The sequence below is a fragment of the Pectinophora gossypiella genome, chromosome 14 (assembly GCF_024362695.1).
Source record: "Pectinophora gossypiella chromosome 14, ilPecGoss1.1, whole genome shotgun sequence".
Classification (NCBI taxonomy): Eukaryota; Metazoa; Arthropoda; class Insecta; order Lepidoptera; family Gelechiidae; genus Pectinophora; species Pectinophora gossypiella.
The window spans coordinates 16,129,746-16,149,452 of record NC_065417.1 but is presented as its reverse complement, the minus strand read 5'-3'; the positions used below and the strand labels follow the sequence as shown (position 1 = coordinate 16,149,452).

Here is a 19,707-nt window from a genome sequence, read left to right as displayed (position 1 = left end):
CCCGTATCTATATGCACAGGTTTCATCGTGCGCCGCAGTTTTAAAAAATCCGCTAGGTGGCGCCACCAGGGTATGCCAGCCTCCATAGTGAAATGTTCAATGCCATTTAATTTTATCGACATATTACTAAAGTGAAACCCAACACTAGGCAGAAAAACTTGTGACAACCTACGAAATTACGAAACAATTTTTGTATATGCGTCTTTGTCTAACATTACGCCGGTTCCGTAAGATAAAGTAGAGCAGAAGTTAGAGTTCTGTTGCTATTTTAGCCTTCCTTCTATGCTTTAGTTATTGTTCTGAGCTTCAAATAATAGTTCTACCTTTGATCGTTATTTGTAGGGTCATATGTTGATTGACGGAATACCGTGGTAAAACCACGATCACCCATAGACAATCAGAATACGACTCTATATTTGAATCAAGCATGATTTAAAGCGAATTAAAGCGTTCTTCCCGGGGTAGGTATGTGATTTATAGCAACCAAAGAGTGGCCGCAATGTCGTATTAAAATGATACTATAGTAGTTTGGACTAAATGAATCGTCCTGACTTCCTCGGCCATATGGCCATAACACCTTGCGGAATGACGTAGATTTCAAAATTCTTAATTGACTTTCAACAAGTTTATCCATGATAATTACGTGGAATAAGTGGTTCTGAATCAGTCATCACACCGTACGGTTCTTCATAGGTATCTTTCTATCTGGAAACGAATAGGTATCGTTTTAACTAATTTACTTGTGGTTGTACCCACCCAGATATGGATACTAGGGCGTTATTTCTGTATTAAATCACTCAATTTGTAAAGTATTTTTTATATCTTGGACTAACATGAAATATTTAATTTTGATAAAGACATGGAACGGCACTAGTGGTCTTCACACAAAAACATAATACAATAGGTACGTTTCTATAACAAACCCGCTACGCGAGTACAAAAGACGTTACGATGATAGTATATTTATCTCTTTTTAACTTATGACGGCTCATATGAGTGCGAAAGACAAAACCTATGTTTTTCTTTCGTCTTAAAATACGCTCCGTCTATTCTATACTTGGTCTTTGATGTAAATTAGGTAATTAGAGAGATTTTTCTAAACTTCGTCAGCAATCATTTTATCTATGGTATCTATGGGTGATCGTGGTTTTACCGTGGTGTTTCCACGGTATTCTGTCAATCAGCAGTGCAGTAATAAGGTCGATTTTTATTTGAATAAAAAGTCATGATTGACGAAAAATTGGTGGATAGATGTAAGAGAGGTACTCTTAGCTTTTCAATACCTTCGGTAATCCTTATTGTGGCTGTACTGTTCTTTTGTCATTTAACGTACATAACGATATCTGTAAACGCATCTAATAACAAGTTTGACAATCTGTGTTGACGTAAAACGTCACGTCATACGTCACGCGAATGCCAGCCCCAGACTGCTGGCAGTGGAAATTTCGCAGCAAAAATTGTGAAGTCGTGGAAGTGTCAAGGGCGTTCGGTGTGAGCGCGGGCTCGAAGTGGTCGGGCAATGCGGCGGTGGGCGCGCGGCTGGCGGGCCGGCTGATACAGCCATGTCGGGCGAGTATGCGCTCGTGAGCGAGAGCGAGCACGACGAGCCCATCGAGCTGCCGTGCGAGGAGGACGGTTCGCTGCTGCTTAGCACACTCGCCGCGCAGTTCGCGGGCGCCAGCGGGCTGAAGTACCGCTGCGGCGGGCGGCTCCGCGGATTGCGGCTGACGGACGGCGCGCTGCGGCCGCCGCCGGACGGCTGGGCGGCGCACCGCTACTTCTGCGCTTTCCCGCGGCGCTCGCCGCCCTTGTCGCCGACGCCGCGGCCGCGCCCTTCCGACCTCATCGTGCTCGGCCTGCCGTGGCGCACCAGCGAGGATGCCGTGCGGGACTACTTCGCCTCGTTCGGCGAGCTGCTGATGGTGCAGGTGAAGCGGGACGCGCGCACCGGTCTCTCGAAGGGTTTCGGCTTCATCAAGTTTGCCGAACACGAGGCTCAGGTGCGCGCGCTGAGCCGCCGGCACATGATAGACGGGCGCTGGTGCGATGTACGCATCCCCAACAGCAAAGAGGCGGGTGCCGCGCAGCGTAAGGTGTTCGTCGGCCGCTGCACGGAGGCCCTTACCGCAGACGACCTGCGCGAGTACTTTGCGGCGTTCGGACAGGTGACGGACGTGTTCGTGCCCAAACCCTTCCGCGCGTTCAGTTTCGTAACGTTCCTGGATCCCGAGGTGGCGCAGTCACTGTGCGGACAGGACCATATTATCAAGGGCGTGTCGGTGAACATCTCGACGGCGTCGCCGAAGCGCGCGGGCGCGGCGAGCGCGGGCGGCGCCGGGCCGGGCGGTGGCGGCAGCGGCGGCCGCTGGGGGCTGGAGCGCGGCGCGCGGCTGCTGGGCTGGGCGGCGTGCGGGGACTGGGGCCTGCCGCAGCAGCAGCCGCACGCGCCGCTCGCGCACGCGCCTCAAGACAAGCCTTATCTCAAGTACGAGTGACTATGTTGTGTACATACTGACCCCATCCTTCTTGTTGATCGCTGTCAAATTTTATATGAGAATAAATGTGTAAATAATATAATTATATAGTATGAGGTTGTCTAAATAATGCTGTTTTAATTGTAGTCATCTGACATATCCCCCTAAATGATGATCAGAATAGCTTTGTTCAGTTCATGGAGTGGAGACTTTTGCAACAAGCCTTCTCGGTTTAATAGATAGAAATAGATAACCAACGTGAGTTCATAATTATGAATTTGTACATACAGCCATGTTTAAGAAAAATATTTTTTTGGTGGAGTATTTCCACTCTTCCAACTATCTTGCCATGAATATGTGGAGTGGTTACACCAGTTATTGATTATTTGTTAAGAAGAGAAAGTAACACTGAAGACATTATTTCATTAGATTTAGGTACATATCCTCATGGGTATGACATATCCTTTCTTCACTCTCGGACTTTCCAGGCTACATTCGCCAAAAACAATATACAGGGTGTTAAGTGACATCATAACGAAAACTTCGAGGGATGATTCAGACCATGATTTGAGTTGATATTAAGTGGAATTTTCCGTCGCAAAAGTATGGAACGGAAAATAATGAAAAAGAACACTACAATTGCCATGAATTTTCCGACAGGCAAATCCACTTGGTATCAACTCAAAATGATGGTCTGTGTCACTAACACCCTATCTACTTGTATGTACTTGTACAGGGAGTACGTAAGTGACATCGTAACAAATAGGTACTGAGGGGAATGATTCAGCTCATTATTTATATGGACAAAAATATGGAATTAAAAGTAATTTATTTAGTACAACATAATTATCAAAACAATTATATTTTAATTTTTATTGAGTTGTTGGTTAGTGTCACTTTGAACTTGCTTTGAACCGTACATTTTTACATAACGAACGTTTCTTCCGCCTAAACAGCAGCATCTCCAGTGCTGTCATCTACATAGCAATATAGGTAGTTAATTAAAATATGTTTACGGTTTGTATACTACTTTACTAAAAATAAATTATCCACATATTTACAAAACAAACGGTTGCAATAATGTTTCGATTCCTTTTTGATCGTAGCTAGCGGAGCCGGTGCGCGGTGTCTGGTCTCGCCGCCTGTCGGGAGGCGGAGAGGCGCCACCGCTCAGCGCAGGTACTTGGCCGCCCAGTCCACGCGCGGCGCGCCACTTCCCACCGCCGCCGCCTCTGAAACAGCGCGGCGAGCGGTCAGTGAGGCGCGTTCGGCGCAGTGGGGGCGCCCTGCGAGCGTGTGCTGGCGCCATTACCACGATGCGGCCGCAGCGCCAGCGGCTGGAACAGCGACGTGTCGATGCGCGCGCCGGCCACGTAGCGCGCGGCGCCCAGGTAGGCGGCGGCCGCGCCACCCGGCGCCGCGGGCGCGGGCCGCGCGGCGGGCTGCAGCGCCGCCAGCACGGACCGCGAGCGGGGCTCGGCGCGCGCCTCCCGCAGCGCCGACACGCGCCGCAGCGGCTCCTCGCCCGTCGCCTCGTGCACCACCTCGCCCCTGCAACGCGTACATGTTGCCCCTGATGTTATGTTATGTTTATACCTACATAATGGAAACAACTAAGTAGTGCGAGTATCATTATGAACAACTTGACAGCTAGTACAAATGCGTATTTTAGCGGCAACTTTTCTAGTATGGCATGCGACTATGTGGTTTTTACGTATTAGCTATTAGTTACTCTATGGATATTACTTTATGGAAGTCGTCCTAGACGCCCGCTCACCCTAGTATGTCGGCGAAGTGGTCTCGCAGCGGCGCCGGCGCGGCGTGCGGCGCGGCCGTCCACCCGGGCGGCGGCGCCACCGCTGCCTGCGGCGGAGGGGCATTCTCCACTTCGGCCCGAGTACTGCTTCTATAGATTTGGAAATATGAAATTTAAAAACACGCAAAAGCGCAAAGGACGTGTTTGAAGGGAAATGCGCCCCGAATCGACGCACCTTCTTGCTCGAGACATCGGTGGCGGCAAAACGAGCGCAGCTCCCACTGCAAAGTATGGAAACCTGAAAAAATAAAAAGGTAAGTAATGATGGTGTCGGTTAGTTAGATAACGGCCTCCGTGTCCAGTAGTTGAGCATTGGCTCACGGTTCGAATCCCAGTGGGGACATAATGCACATAAATTACTTTGTAATACCTAATTTGGTTAGGACATTACAGGCAATTTAAGCCACACGGGAGACAAAGAAGACGGTGGCGTCGGCGAGAACGACGGCGCCACGAGAAGGTAGACGCACCGAAGAGCCTGGGGCGCCGTGGGGCGGTCGCGCGGCGGGTACTGCAGCAGCGCGGCCAGCAGCGCCAGCGCCGGCGGGGACGCGGCGGGCACGACGCGCGCCAGCGGCACGGCGCCCGCCGCGGGGAAGCGCACGCGCAGAGCGTCCGCTAGAGCGTAGCCTTCCGGCCACGCTCCACGGTCCGGCGTGCCTAAGATAGCTACGATGCGATGTAGTTGGTCGATCTCCGAGTTGCCGGGGAAGAGCGGTCGGGCGGTGTACAGCTCGGCCATGATGCAGCCGAGCGCCCACAGGTCGATGGGCGCGCCGTAGCGTGAGTCGCGCAGCAGCACCTCGGGCGCGCGGTACCACCGCGTGGACACGTACTCCGTGTACGGCGGCCGCGAGCGCACCTCGCGCGCCAGCCCCAGATCCGCGATCTTGACGAGCTCGGGCCCGCAGCACAGCAAATTTTCCGGTTTAAGGTCGCGGTGGAAGAAACCGTGACGGTGCATGTGCGCCAGTCCTTGCAGCACTTGATACAGCATGTTGCGCAGCACGGGCTCGGGGAAGGGGCGCTCGGCGTCGCGGATCAGCTGGTATAGGTTGCCGCGCATGTACTCGAACACGAAGTACAACGTGTCGTTCTCGCGGATTACTTCGCGCAGTTTCACGATGTTGGCGTGGTTGAGCTTCTTGAGCGACTTGACTTCCCGCAGGCTCATAGCCTCGTCCCACGAGTAGTACTTGCGCTTCATGCGCTTGATGGCCACCTTCTCTCCAGAGTCGCGGCGCTGCGCCAGCACCACGCTGCCGTAGGTGCCGTCGCCCAGCTGCTGCAGCACCACGTAGCGGTTCATGTCACCTCCCGCAGCCCCGGACCGCCGCCGCGCGCGCCCCTCACCACACGTCACGCGCTGCTGCTATCGTTGTGGTTGCACGCTACACTCTGGTTTGCCTCTCATATTTTAAAGTTTCGAACACTTTACGTAGTTTCAAAATAAGATCCCTGAGACGACATACTGATTGGTAAACCTTGTATTACTAACGATGACGAATTATAAAACAATATGAAATAATGAAATACATTCAGATGTGTTTGTTCTTATTGCAGTGTAAAGTAACTAGATGGTTAAGTAGAAAATGAATATCAAATCATGAAACAAACATGAAATGCACACAGTTGACTGTATGATGCACAGGAAACTGTGTTATCTATATTTTGTAACCATAGTAACTTTACAATCCATCAACACGAATTTTCATTTCGCCTTCGTCCATGGGACCATATAACTATGCCAAAATTAATAAAAAAATTGTCCTTGGCCAGTGTTGCCAATTCAGTGGAACTTCTTTTTTTTTCGAGTTTTTGGCCTGGTTACAAGGGTACCCTTTAGGTTGGTCCATTCTAACTTTTCTATGTCTATGATTCTAATACTCGGGCCTTGTTATGTATATCATGGGACGAATTAAAAAAAAAAGGACGAATGTTTAAAAAAAAAATGTCAGATGATGTTTGTTTGTTAATACGTCAGACATGGCTGTATGGGCATAGTTCCCTTTGCCTTACCCTTCGGGGAAAACCAAAAAAAAAAAAAAAGATGTTTGTTTGTTGTTGTGTTCATATTGTTGAGCAGATTGAAAAGAATATTAAGAGTTTGCTATGATAAATAAATTGTAATTCTTAACGATAACAATATAGTACAGTACAGTGCTTACTTTAATAATAAAGTTATCGTAAGTACATTCATTGTCAACTCTGCAATTTACAAATTGCATTGATGGAATAGGGACTGGATAGCTAGGTCCAACTACTGTGTAGTGAGATGTGTGACGGCGTGGCGAGCGAGAGTGGTGCGCTGACGCGCAGCCGCGTGTCGCAGGAGCAGCTGGAGCTGCTTCTATCGTTCATGGAGGAGCACGTGGACTTCGCGGCGGGCAAGCAGGCCGTGTACTCGCGCTTCAGTGCCAGCAAGCTGTGGCGGCTGCTGGCCGAGCGGCTCAACGCCGCCGCGCATGACAGCGGTGGTGCAAGGAAATCGCCTGATAAATGGTGCAGAGTAAGTCCATAAGTTTACTAACCACTTTTCAAATAGTATAACATTTCTAAAATCAGTAAATTAGTTCTAGAGATAATCTTGTCTTTTATAAAGAAATAAATATAATAAATCTTAATTTTTTTTACCTAAATGAATAAATCAATCAATTTTATCAGTTCAATGGAACATTATTATTATTTCTAAAATCTGTAAAAGTAACAGCTTCTATGTCCTTAGAGCTGGATAGAACCATAAAAATCTATGAGCAGTTGTCCATACCCATTAACTTATTTATGCTAGTGATAAAAATGATACAAACAAAAGCATGCCGTGGTGTTTGATTGCACACTGAATCATGATAGTGTGTAAAAATGCTGTTTGGTTATATGGATCGTACAATATGTGACGAACGGAAAAATATAACATGCAGTACTGGGCCGACATCAAGTACAAGGCGCGGAAGAAGTCTGCGGCGTGTGGCGCGTTGGGCGACCTGTCGAGCGCCGAGGAGCGGTTGCGCAACATTTTGGGAGCGGGCGGCGGCGCGGTCGCGTCCCCGGCGCCGGGCCGCGCGCGCCGCGCCAGCCCCTCGGACGATGAGCGCAAGCCGACGCTGGATGACGATGTGTGCTCGGACACGTCGATGGCTGCGGAAGGCGCGCGGCTCAGCACCGAGGAGCTGCTGGCGGAGGCTGCCATGCGCAGCGCGCTCGCTGCCGAGAAGCAGGCCGAGACCATTGCGCAGGTGAGTGACATCGCTCTGCTATTGTGTAATATAATTGAATTATAACATTTGCATCGTCTGTGGTCAGTTTTAAGGGTGCCGTACCTACGAACGGCAGTGTTTTTAGGTGTATGTAATATTGTTGGAATTGTACAATACTTGTACATAATGTTAGACCAGGTGAATTCTAAACACTGTGTATGTGTGTTTGCTCATGTGTTCTCAGAGAATAGAAAAAAGGGAAGAGTGCAAGTAGGATATTTCAAGTTATAAAGTCTTTTGTTGGGAATAACTCGCTTCCTTATCTATGTAAATAAATGATCTTTAGCTGTATTACTTGTAAGTTTTATTATATTATTTGAAAATTGTGAGGGCCGGCCGGACTGAATACAGCCCGCGAGATCACTGCGACCTTGTCAGATCTATTTTGACCTAAATCCCTACATTTAAAAATCCTCCTCTAGACTGATCCGTTCAAAGAGATCCAACATCTTTTTGAGAGAAAGCTTCATGACTTCCTGGGTGTCCATTATGTAGCCCCCTAGTGTATGGCTTCTACTATCTATGAGAGCCTCACAGCTGCACAGCAGATGTAGTGGTGTCTCATCTTCCCCTAAGCAGAATCTGCATAAAGGAGACTCAGCTCCATTCTGTGTAGGTGCTTATTGAGTCTGCAATGCCCCGTGAGGGCCCTTATTAAAATCCTAACCTGCCCCCTAGTGAGAGTAAGGATTTCTGATGAGAATTCTTAGAAAAAGGTCTGATCAGCTGCTTCGAATGTTTCAGGCCAACTGAGTTGGACCATAATTCCTTGGATTCATTTCCTAGTCGCATCCCCAGTTGATATCTAAAGGTGCTTTTCGAGATCCCGCAGAAGGGTTCGGGTCCGTACTTGTTCCCGATCCCTCTTTCGCAAGTTCGTCAGTTTTGACATCTCTTAACATAACAAATCCAAACGTTTCATGGCTCGTTCGGTCACAGGGCGTGGAGCTGCTGCGCGAGCTGGTGGGGCTGGTGCGCGAGCGCGTGCCGCTCGCCGCCCAGCCCGCGCCGCACATGCCGCTCGACCACCACCACCTGCAGCACCACCACCACCGCCTCTGACGCGCCGCCCCTCATCTACCCTCGATACTCTAGATCTAAGAATAAAAACAAGTTTAACGGAGAATTTCGGTTTGATTTATTCACTTATGGGACTACTAACAGCGTCGGCGGCGCTAGCTAGGGCGGGCCGCGGCGGGCGCTGCGCCAGCCCCGCCAGCTGCGCCACGTGCGCGTACGTGTGGTCGGCGCGCAGGCGCGCGCGCGCGGCGCCGGCGCGCAGCACGTCCCGCAGCAGGCGCGGGCGCGCGCGCAGCTCGGCGGCGCGCGCGCGCAGCGGCCGCAGCGCGCCGCACAGCGCCTCCGCCACCACCCGCTGCGAACAGGCGGCGCTGTCATAGTTCCGCTCCAAATTTTAACCGATAGAATAGAACGTTTATTTGTATGTGAACTCGGCCGACGACCGAGTGTAATCGCACCTTGTACTGTGCGGTGGTGAGACCGTCGCTCTCCTCGACCGCCTCCTCGGGCAGCTTGTCCTCGGCGAGACAGTGCAGCGCCACCAGATTGGAGACCCCGGGCCGCAGCTCCGGCTCGAAGCTCACGTGCGGCGTGCAATCCGTGACGGCCTTGCGGATCTTCTCGCGGATCGCGTCGTCCGAGTCCGTCAGCAAGATAGTCGCGCGCCGGTCGCGATCCGACTTCGACATCTTGCGCGATGGGTCCCGCAGAGAGCGTACGCGGTCGCTGCCGTCGTCTGTGAAGTGTAACGTTCCGATCAGTCGGGCGCAGATCGAGTATACTGTACATCCGTCGAATAGACACGTACCGGGCAACATGGCGCGCGGCACGGGAAAGGCGGGCCCGTAGCGGTGGTGAAAGGTGCGCGCCAGCTGAGCGGCCAGCTGCAAGTGGTGCTGCTGGTCGGCGCCGACCGGCACGTGCGTGGCGCGGTACAGCAGCACGTCGGCCGCCTGCAGCACGGGGTACAGCAGCAGGCCCAGCGGCACCTCGCCGCCGTCGCCGGCGCCGCCGCCGCGCGGCACGAGCGCCGCCTTCTCGCGGTACTGCGGCAGGTGCTGCACGCGCGCCTGCGAGCACAGGCAGGCCAGCAGCCAGCACAGCTCGGCGTGGCGCGGCACGGCCGACTGCACGAACAGCAGGCTCCGCGCCGGGTCCACGCCCGCCGCCAGCGCCAACGCCGTCAGCTCCAGCGTGTTCTCTTGCAGCGACTGCCCCTTCTGCGACGTTCATAACGCATTATTATTCATACCTGTAGTACAGAACTAAATACGTACCTAGCCTTCCTAGGCTTTATTTACCTTTCGCGGAATCGTTAATAAGAAAGTAAATAAACGATAACAAAGAAAGATAAGGAGAGTTATTTTAGCCCGCTTTTGTGTTCCTATGATCGACAAAGGCTTCCCCTGTTTCTAAAATTTACTGAGGCAACCAAGTGAACTACATCGTCAACATTGTCGTGGGGTGCGACTTGTCTGGGACTGATGGCTCGGGTATAGTGCGTACATGATGCGTGGTGAGCGCGTGCAAGTCGGCCACGAAGAGCGTGAGGTCGTGCCCGGCGTCCTGCTCCCGCACGCAGCGCCGCAGCGCGCCGAAGTAGTTGCCCACGTGCAGCGCGCCCGTAGGCTGCAGCCCCGACACCACGCGCCGCGGCCAGCCGCCCGCAGCTGCGCCCGCGCCCTCTGTACCATCCTACAAGTAACAGCACACTGATTGACCAAATACAATAATAACCATTAAAACGATGTCTTTGGTGTAAAAAATATTTATGGACTAGCACGACAGCAATAACGATTCCGTACAGGCGACACGGATTCTTCGCCGCACGCTACAAGAACTATATCAAGGACGGACCAATATAACGCAGCACATTGGTATTTATGTGGATATAAAAAACGTCGGACGGCTATTGGTCGAAACCCTCGATATAAATCACGCCGCGCGGAACCCATGCCTCCCCTGGTAGTTGCGGCTTCCGAGTACATTCCGCTTAGGGACGGTACTGAAAAGTATCGGCGTCCGAAGGACGTAATCTACGATCCCGACGACCCGATTACTCTAGCCATAGAGGCAGCCAATCAGCTCGCGACATCAAACACTTCAGGACCCCGATACCGACCCCGCCGGCGTGGTCGACGATTTCCCTCATTCAGCGCTTATCGCTATCGACCCGCTAGGGTCGATTAATTCTTTCAAATATTTTTCCTCTCAGACGACGCCCTGAGCCGAGGTTCGCGCCCAACTGGGCACCCTCAGGCCTGTTGTCTTAAACGTTGTACCGGGTGAGAGCCTTCAGCGCTCCCCATTTGTCCGGCCAAGTAGTTAATGCCATCTGCGGCAAATCTACAATAAGTCACGTCAAAAAAAAACAAACCATGCCACTGGTACTAGCAACCATAATAATCTTTAACAAGGTTTTGAACACCCTGAGTGATCATGCCAGTCTCAAGTACTTTCGTGTACCTATCTCTTAGGCAAAGGATTGGTCAACTAGATAATGTATGTAAGGAGGAGTTTATAATAGTGTGTATTCTTTGAAATAAAGTTAGTCTTAAATGAGCACTCGCGTTATTTACTTGACTCCAAGACTCCCCGCTCCACATGGCGACCGTGACAGGACTATTATCTCCGTTACTTAAAACTGCGCGCAAAGCGAAACCTGACGCAGTTTGTAGTTATATGTATTTCCTTCCGAAAAATCAGGATATTTTAATTCCGTACATGAAGATATTTTTTGATTAAGGATATTAAAAGCATTTTGTAATTTTTCATTCCAAAGACAATTTTCGTTTTTACGTAATAGATTATTTAATGGTAATGCAATTTTGGCAAAATTTTTAATAAACTTTCGTTAGTAGTTTACGAATGATATAAATCGTTTGACCTCATCGGCGTTTGTCGGCGTCGGATAATTACTTATCGCGCTAACTTTATCCGGATCGGGTGACACACCGTCAGCCGTCACTACATGTGCGAGACACAACATTTCTTCTTTTAGAAATTCGCATTTTTTTGGATTAAGCTTTAACATTACGTAACCTTTTAAAAACTTCTAACAATTTTTTATTGTGGTCGTCTAGGTTCTTTCCGAAAACTATCAAATCATCTAAATAAATAAGGCATTTTCCATAAGTTAATCCGAGCATTGCTAAATTCATCATCGGCTTGTTTTTAGACCCATAGGCATCCGAGTCATTTGATATTGCCCAGAAGCGAATGCCGTATATTTTCTAGAATCGGGGTGAAGTTCACACTGATAATATCCGTTAGCTATACCTAAGTGCGAAAAATAAACAAAACTAAAAGCCTTACATAATAGTGGATCTGCCAACCAGCAATTGACTTTTACGTTACCAAGGGAAATCACACCATAAGAGCGAAAAACCCTTCTCTCCAGTTCCAGTCCAGTTTAGACACGTTTTTTCTCATTTGATAGGTGGTATCTTATTTTTTAATATTTAAATTTGGTATTTGAGAAGTCTTGGACACGATTGAATTTATTCTAAAATGTTACATTTACACCAGCCAGCATCTCAGCAGTCTCAGACATGCCAATAAATAAATATTCTGAAATATGGTAAGCGCAAGTAGATAATAATGTCTTTATTCGTACCATTAAAGCCTTAAATATTGACAATATTTGTTTACATTTATAAGTACATATGTAGTTACAGGCTGTGACATAATAAGAATCAGCTGTTATCCCTGAAAGTTTTAATCTTTACTTTTTGCTTTTTAAAGGTATGTTTTTTTGTGTTGGGGGTTTTATAAGCAATTTTAAAAAAGAAGGTTATCAAGTTGACCCATTTGTATGTAATAAATATTGTTGGTTTGCAATTTATATGTATAGACATAATTTCAGAAGTATTTCAGTATGAGAATAATATCAGTATTATTAGGAATTTTGTGCTACGACTATACTAATAGAGGTTTAGAGGTCATTTAATAGTGTGAGTTACTAATAAAGTAAGTTAAGGAATATTGGAAATTGCTGTAAAAATGACAACTTTTTATTGTGCAAATTAGTAATAATTTAAATTGCGTACTGCTTAATCACAGTATTTATCGCGTAAACCAAGATAAGCCAAGTAATAACCTCAACAAGCAGACACCACTAGGCGATAGCTACAACACACGCTCCGTCACGGTCTCACGCTCCGGACAGGTGGCAGACACTCACCGCGTTGCTGCTGCTGCATCTAGCCAAGCGGCCACGATGCACACACACCATCCATCGACTGTAACTTAGCAAGCTTCTTCTAATGAACTTCATTATTTAAAACACTTAACTCTATTTACTTATCAAAACACTAATTTAAAACTCAATTTTTCATTTTGAATTTGTTGCACATTTTATTCTTATTTATTAGTGGTACCCGGGCTTCTTTTCTCCACTTGAAAATTATACATAGGGAACCTAAACCGATGGTCTCGTCTCGAACGTCAAAAGTGGTAACTATGTTCTCTTAGTCTGTGAAATTGGTGAAAGTGGTCAAACCAAAACAGTGATGAGCCGTTCCCGGGAATGTTCCATGTTAGAGTACAAGAAAGAACAATTTCAAAAAGAAAAGCAGCCAGTGTACGTTTTAAGCTTTTACAACGCAAAAATTCCCGGGAACGGAACGGTCATCACTGGTCGTGTCTTGGGTCGTGTCGAACACGTTCGACTTGAACGTCAAATCAAAAGGCATAACCTAGTGTTCTGTGGCATAACCTCACGAATGCAACTCTAAGAAGCAACAGCTGATATGTGTCAATGTCAACCAAGCAAGTGTCACTCCGTTGTCAGTTTGTCAGTCAGCCTAACTCAGTACCAACTCAACTCAGTACAATAGGTACAAATAAGTGTGTACCTACTGTGAAGTCAGTGGAGTTGGAGTATTAGTACAGAATACTACCACATATTATTGTGTTCTAAGATACTTCTGTGGACTGGTTAGTAAAGAGAATATAATTCACTACATTTGTGTCAGTCCTTATTAGTACTATTACAAAACAAGTATACTCGTTCTAATTTAGATGAACACACGTAATTGTAAAGAGAATCTAATAAACTAGCGGTGTCGGTATAAATATCGAGTGTTTTAAGCTAATTTTGTTGTAAATGTCCGGCCTACTTGTGGCTAACCTCCACACATAATATATGTTTAATTACTGTAAAAGACTTATAAAATAAGAATAAAATAAATATTTATTAATATGTGCTTCTTGCCTGTTTAGAAGGCCATAACATAACAAGTTGTTATTTGCTTCTGCAGATAATAACCCGAACATCATACCAGTATACCTAAATCCCAACAAAAACATTTTCATGTTAAATGTTACCAAGACGAAATCATATCGATCGCAATGTCGAAAAGCAATCAGATCTCTTGTGGAGCTAAGCTTCCAACTATACAAAGTCTACACATCAGGCAAAATATGGCAATGAACAAGTGATAAGTAGCATGAAATAAAATAAAATAGCTATTTATCTAGCATAATATAACAAAAATAATGTAACAGTATAACATATCATAACAATATCTTCTTATAATATAAGAAAATGTATATTGTAGCCTAAGGTCTGTCTTGGCTAGTTTTTGTAAACCTACCAACGAATTATTATGTTCGATCGCTAGTTTCTACCAACAATCAAAATCTTCGAAATTATAAAATAAGAACCAACAAATACTTGTAGGTTTAGAACTTGCGAAGGCATATGAAAACTAGCCAAGACAGACCTTAAGCTACAATACATTATCTTATGTTATAAGAAGATATGATATGTTATACTGTTACATACATAAATTCACGCCTATTTCCCACCGGGGTAAGCACAGACTATAGAATTCCATTTGCTTTGATCATGAGACACTGTTACACTGTTACTATTAAATAAATTTCAGGACTGACCATTGAACTTGGCACCCATTTAGATCTCACTTCTTTTGTCATAGAAGTCAATAACCAAGGCATTTATCATAAAAAAAAATAATATTTTTTATTTTTATTAATAATTTTTTTTAATAAAATTTTATTTGTTATTTATCATAATATTGAACTTGGCTCTCATTTCACATTTATGTTTTTGATTAGATATCATTACTTTTTGTAGGTAAGTACATAAATCCTCGTAACGCTGTGGGTCCTTTTAAAATGACAAATTAAAAACTAAAAGTACTTAGTGGTCTGCCTATCCCAATAGGGCATATAGTCGTGATTATATGTTATATTATACGTTCAGTTAATCCATATACCTACCACATAAAGACTGGCTGTCATGAGTTTTGATTACTTACTGATTCTTACATCTATAGTTAGGTACAGGCACTAATTAGGTATTTATGTTAAGCGTTCATAATAGAACCTAATTATTTAAAAATTGCCAGTTTTTTATTTTCTCCTTTGTATTCATCTAATTACCTAGGTATCTGCATACCAAATTTTAACTCTCTAGGTTAACTGGGTTAGAGTTTTGATCTATAGGTCAGACAGTCAATGATAAAAATGAGGATTTTTGGATATTAATATCTAAATAACCGTTCGAGATAAGCTTATGAAATTAAGAACACATATTTATCTCGCAAGTCTCAATATATGAGCCAAATTTGATACGTTTATGTGAAATAGTTTTTGATTTATGAGGGGGTCAAAAGTGGCTCCAAATGGTTCGTGTAATATTACACACGGTGCGGCTCGCCAGTTCTGTTTCTTGAACTTGGCTTGACACGCTACCGCGTGTCTAGATATTGGTCTATAATTAGTAGGGTCTGAAGTACCTACCTACTACCGGCTAAGTACATTCGTACATTTCAAGCTCTTGATTTATCCAGAGGAATATAAAGTGGCAGGTGTTTTTTTTTTCAAAATAAAAATATATAAGTAGCTATTTTGTTTTGCATAGTAAGTGTGATGCGACGAGTGTCGAGTACGGCCTCCTGCGCCCGTGCGTTGGAGGCGGCTCGCGCGGCGGCGGGCGCGGCGGCGGCGGGCCGCATGCGCGCCTGGCGCGTGCACGCGTACGGCGCGCCGCCCAGCGAGCTGCGCCTCGACGCGGCGCGCGTGCCGCCGCTGCGCGCCCCCGACGAGATCCTGGTGCGCGTGCACACCGCTTCCGTTAACCCGCTCGACGTCGCTATGATCGGTGAGTCGCCCGCGTCGTTGGTGTGCCTCCTGCGTCCGAGAGCGGTCGAGGTCGTCGAGTGACCGATAGTTCGATTTCAGGCGGGTACGGGAGAAGCGTGTTGAACGCTATGCGCGCGCTCGAAGCGGGGGCCGGCGGGGTCGAGTTCCCGCTCGTGGTCGGGCGCGACTTCGTCGGCGAGGTGGAGCGCGCCGGCGCGGCCTCGCGGCTGCGGCGCGGCGCGCGAGTCTGGGGCGTCGTGCCGCCGCACTGGCCGGGCTCGCACGCCGAGTACGTCGTCGTCAAGGACCGCTGGGTGCGTACGCGGGCCGCACGGAGCGCCCGGCCGCGGCCGGGCTCCGGCGAGCTCGCACTGACCGAGTGTCGCCCCGCAGGCGGGCGCGGCGCCGGCGGCGCTGGGCGCGGAGGCGGGCGGCGCGCTGTACGCGGCGCTGACGGCGTGCAGCGCGCTGCGGGCGGCGGGGCTGGCGGGCGGCGCGGGCCGCGGGCGCCGCGTGCTGGTGCTGGGGCTGGGCGGCGTGGGCGGCGCCGCCGTGCGCCTGCTGGCGGCGGGCGGCGCGCACGTGGTGGTGGGCGCGGGCGCCGACGCGGGCCCGCGCGCTCTCGCCGCCGGCGCGCACGTGGCGCTCGACCGCCACGCGCCGGACTACTCGGACCGTCTCGTCGCCGAAGGACCGTCAGTATATTGTGCATCGATTGCGAGGACAAATAGAGAAATCGAACTGAAATCCATCCTCCTCTCAGGTACGAGGCGATAATCGACTGCGCCGGTCTCGGCGGCGCGGAGGCGGGCGCTCGGCCCTGGAAGTTCTCGCGCTACGTGACGCTGAGCTCGCCGCTGCTGCGCGAGACGGACGCGCGCGGCGTGTGGGCGGGCGCGGCGGCCGCGGCGCTGCAGCTGGCGCGCCAGTGCGCCGCGGCGGCCCGCGCCACCCCCGCCGCCGCCCCCGCCGCCGCCGCCCCCGCCCCCGCCGTGGCGCCGCGCTGCCTGCCGGCGCACGTGCGCTGGGCCTACTTCATGCCGTCGGAGGACGACATCGAGCTGCTGCGGCGGCGCGCGGAGAGCGGCCAGGTGAGCCCCGGGCGCGGCGCGGCGCGGGTCGCGCGGCGCCGCTGACGTGTGTGCGTGTTGCAGTTCGCCGTGGAGGTGCAGCGCGTGTACGGCTGGTGGCAGGCGCGCGAGGCGCTGGCGCGCCAGGCGGCGGGCCACGCGCGCGGCAAGCTGCTGCTGGACTTCACGGCCGCGCAGCCGCCCGAGCCCGCCCGCTAGTTCCGGCGGCTGCCCACATCCCATGATACCGTTATCGATTCGACGCGCCTGCATCTGATCAGAACGCGTATGCAAGCAAGGCCGTAGCGGCCGGAGCTTGCGATCCGAGTAAAGTATACTCTTATAAGGTTCAACCTTCTAGTAGACAAACAACTGATCCTTGCTGTGTCTTGTTTAGTCTTGTAAATGTTTAATTCGTTTGCACCACTATGAGGGTGACATTTTCTTTTAGAAAAAAACCCTTTTCAAAATAAAGAAAAAAAAAGTTTAATTCCTTACTAGGAATCTACTGAATACATCTCGCTTAGGATTGGAACGGTCCTTCTTCTATTGTGTGGGTTTGAGGTAGTTTACCAACCCTATCAAACCTAGTATCAGGGATACTATTGAGCCGCCAAAGGCCCCTGACATGATTCATGTAACGACTACTAACTTACATCAGTAGGTATGTTAATATGTTTGGTTAGGACATTACAGGGTGATCACCTATTGTCCGAAAGTAAGATGATCCGTGCTTCGGAAGGCACTTACTGATGTAAGTAAGTAGTCGTTACATGAGCCATGTCAGGGGCCTTTGGCGGCTCAATAATAACCCTGACACCAGGGTTGATGAGGCTGGTTCTTCACCTCGATAGAAGAAGTAGGTATGTTGTAACCGGGACCAACGGCTGAACGTGCTTTCCGAAGGACAACTACAAATGGGTTATATAAAATAACGCCATACAGTGCATCACCCATTCAAAGCAGTGAACTGGTACTTTACTGATATAGTGGCTTATTATAAGGCTCGACCTTAAAAGAAAATGCCTATACTGTACTTAGGTGTACGAACAGAAGAATATAGCATACGTAACGTACCATCTTATTTTATTAAACTTTTGTAATATACTTATACTAAGTACTGACATGTTTTTATTTGAATTGATCTTTAAGCATATCGAAGAACCTCGCTAATCCCACCTATCAAACGAAAAAAGACATCTAAATCGAACCATCCGGTCTGGAGCTACGACAATTGTCGACAATGGGATGAAACTTATAACATCCCTCTGCGTTGCGTCGTCGCAAACAAAGATTTGACTTTGTCGTTGAAAAAAATAGCACAACAATCAAAGACATAACACAATATAGCAATGCAGCAAACACAACACACGCACGCACGTATCCGTAACATAACTGGCATGGACTGGGTGTATACACCTCTACACGTTCACCTTTGGGGATACAGGCGTGATGCTATGTTAATTGTTGTTAAATAAGTTTGTAAACTAATTTTTTTGCCGTTGGAAAACTGTTGTGTTCGTACATCGACCAGGTCACGATTAGTTTACCAACTGCAAATAAGTTTGTAATAAAAAAACAAGTTTATTTTGCTGTTGTAAAATTGTTGGCTCCATACATCGACTACGTCGCGAATAAAAGTTTGTAAATGCAAAAAATAGGCATAATATCTTTCGTTTGCATTGATTTAGAAGTTTAATTTTTATACAGCTTCTTAAAACCGCAGACTTAAGTATTATATATTTATTATATTACTTTCGTCTTGATACCTCAGCGCGTTTCCGAGAAAAAGGTCTTGACAGGCAGACGGACGGACAACAATGTGATCCTATAAGGGTTCCGTATTTCGTTTTGAGTTTCGGAACCCTAAAAGATCATCAAAATCGGATCTTGCCCTGGGAAATTAGAAGTTATGAAGCTCCGGTTTTATTGACTCCACTATACATTATGATTAAGAACATTAAAATAGTGAACATTCATGTGGTCCTTCGAGCCGGATTATTCATAATTGCTTGTAACATAATGTCAGGAGTTTTAATATTTTTTTGGCACGCTAAATGAAACTCGTAGAAGCTGGACATGGGCGTTTAGCGACCGTCGATTCAGGAAGTAGTACAAGGAGTGGCAGACCAGGTGCAGCAGCAGTCAGAAAACTGAGATACTTAGTATGAATCCACAACCTTTGGTTGAAGTTGAAGGCACGCCGAGCGGTCGAATTGCAGTTAAACAATCACAGAATCACTTGTTGTGTTAGTTATTTATTGAGACTTAAGTGTATGTACTTACACTTATTGCTTTTATTCGTGCGTGCCATATTATGTGACATAGTAGTCACGGTGTAAGTAAGTATATTGTTCACCGAGGGACACAGCCGCGGGAAGACAGTGACCGGTTAACACATTACGCTTACGAGGGTGTAGTTTGTTTAATACTCGGGAGTTGGGAATTATACTTTTTCCTATAGAACTTGTTACTACACCTACGAGGAAAATGGCTATTCAATATACTTAGGTTAAAGTACCTAAAGAGATTATCAATTATGGAGTCATGATGGAGTCCTTAAATAATGTGTGTTAACAAGTACTATGTTCGTTGGTAATAATCGACATAAATATTACTTACGTAATAAAACAAATATAAATTGAAATAATTTAAACTTTAATAATAAACAATTTCTTTTACTTTCCTCGTAGATGTAGTAAGTATATCACTTTCCTTTATTTTGATTAGAATAATAAGGAAGATGCAATTATGCCTGGGTGTAATAGGTCATCATTTATAGTAGTACCAAAAAACAAAGATAAAAGATGCATATGTCTGTTATCCATGAAATTAGAAGGCTAAACGAAGAAAAATCTACAGCGCCATCTCATCAAAAGTGTCCGGAGGGACATTGTTTATCAGGAACGTAGCCTGTAAAGTCCCTCAGCGGGAAGTAAGTGGGCCCGGTGCCGAGGAGCGGG

At 47.7% G+C, this 19,707-nt stretch overlaps 5 protein-coding genes across 11 annotated transcripts; 3 read left to right on the top strand and 2 right to left on the bottom strand.

Annotated features, from left to right (window-relative positions):
- Window positions 1–1,368: 1,368 nt before the first annotated feature.
- Window positions 1,369–2,598, top strand: LOC126372713 (TAR DNA-binding protein 43-like). Its single transcript, XM_050018562.1, has one exon. It carries the CDS (start codon window positions 1,563–1,565, stop codon window positions 2,493–2,495), a length of 933 nt encoding a protein of 310 aa, XP_049874519.1. The 5' UTR covers window positions 1,369–1,562; the 3' UTR covers window positions 2,496–2,598.
- An 887-nt stretch (window positions 2,599–3,485) lies between these two features.
- LOC126372705 (serine/threonine-protein kinase ICK) lies at window positions 3,486–6,050 on the bottom strand. Its single transcript, XM_050018553.1, has 5 exons — window positions 4,761–6,050; window positions 4,466–4,528; window positions 4,252–4,380; window positions 3,787–4,025; window positions 3,486–3,706 (listed from the first exon to the last, which is right to left on the bottom strand). The coding sequence occupies exons 1-5, from the start codon at window positions 5,597–5,599 to the stop codon at window positions 3,645–3,647; spliced, it is 1,332 nt and encodes a 443-aa protein (XP_049874510.1). The 5' UTR covers window positions 5,600–6,050; the 3' UTR covers window positions 3,486–3,644.
- Window positions 6,051–6,326: 276 nt separating this feature from the next.
- Window positions 6,327–8,621, top strand: LOC126372612 (uncharacterized). Its single transcript, XM_050018435.1, has 3 exons — window positions 6,327–6,799; window positions 7,209–7,523; window positions 8,484–8,621. The coding sequence occupies exons 1-3, from the start codon at window positions 6,566–6,568 to the stop codon at window positions 8,604–8,606; spliced, it is 672 nt and encodes a 223-aa protein (XP_049874392.1). The 5' UTR covers window positions 6,327–6,565; the 3' UTR covers window positions 8,607–8,621.
- Window positions 8,622–8,658: 37 nt separating this feature from the next.
- LOC126372611 (tryptophan--tRNA ligase, mitochondrial) lies at window positions 8,659–13,298 on the bottom strand. 7 transcript variants are annotated; one of them, XM_050018430.1, is made up of 6 exons: window positions 13,166–13,298; window positions 12,748–13,038; window positions 10,071–10,259; window positions 9,373–9,784; window positions 9,023–9,300; window positions 8,659–8,919 (listed from the first exon to the last, which is right to left on the bottom strand). In XM_050018430.1, the coding sequence occupies exons 2-6, from the start codon at window positions 12,838–12,840 to the stop codon at window positions 8,683–8,685; spliced, it is 1,209 nt and encodes a 402-aa protein (XP_049874387.1). In that variant the 5' UTR covers window positions 12,841–13,038; window positions 13,166–13,298; the 3' UTR covers window positions 8,659–8,682. The 7 variants fall into 7 exon arrangements, with proteins under 7 accessions (XP_049874387.1, XP_049874391.1, XP_049874390.1 ...); XM_050018434.1 differs by having other exon boundaries at window positions 12,748–12,961; window positions 13,201–13,273; XM_050018433.1 differs by having other exon boundaries at window positions 12,748–12,961; window positions 13,166–13,244.
- A 2,244-nt stretch (window positions 13,299–15,542) lies between these two features.
- Window positions 15,543–17,864, top strand: LOC126372704 (reticulon-4-interacting protein 1 homolog, mitochondrial; the record flags this gene model as incomplete). The annotated part of the gene is made up of 5 exons (XM_050018552.1): window positions 15,543–15,693; window positions 15,774–15,988; window positions 16,068–16,369; window positions 16,438–16,765; window positions 16,829–17,864. Coding segments are annotated over 5 exons (1,131 nt in total), but the record flags the coding sequence as incomplete, so codon positions are not given.
- Between the last annotated feature and the right edge of the window lie 1,843 nt (window positions 17,865–19,707).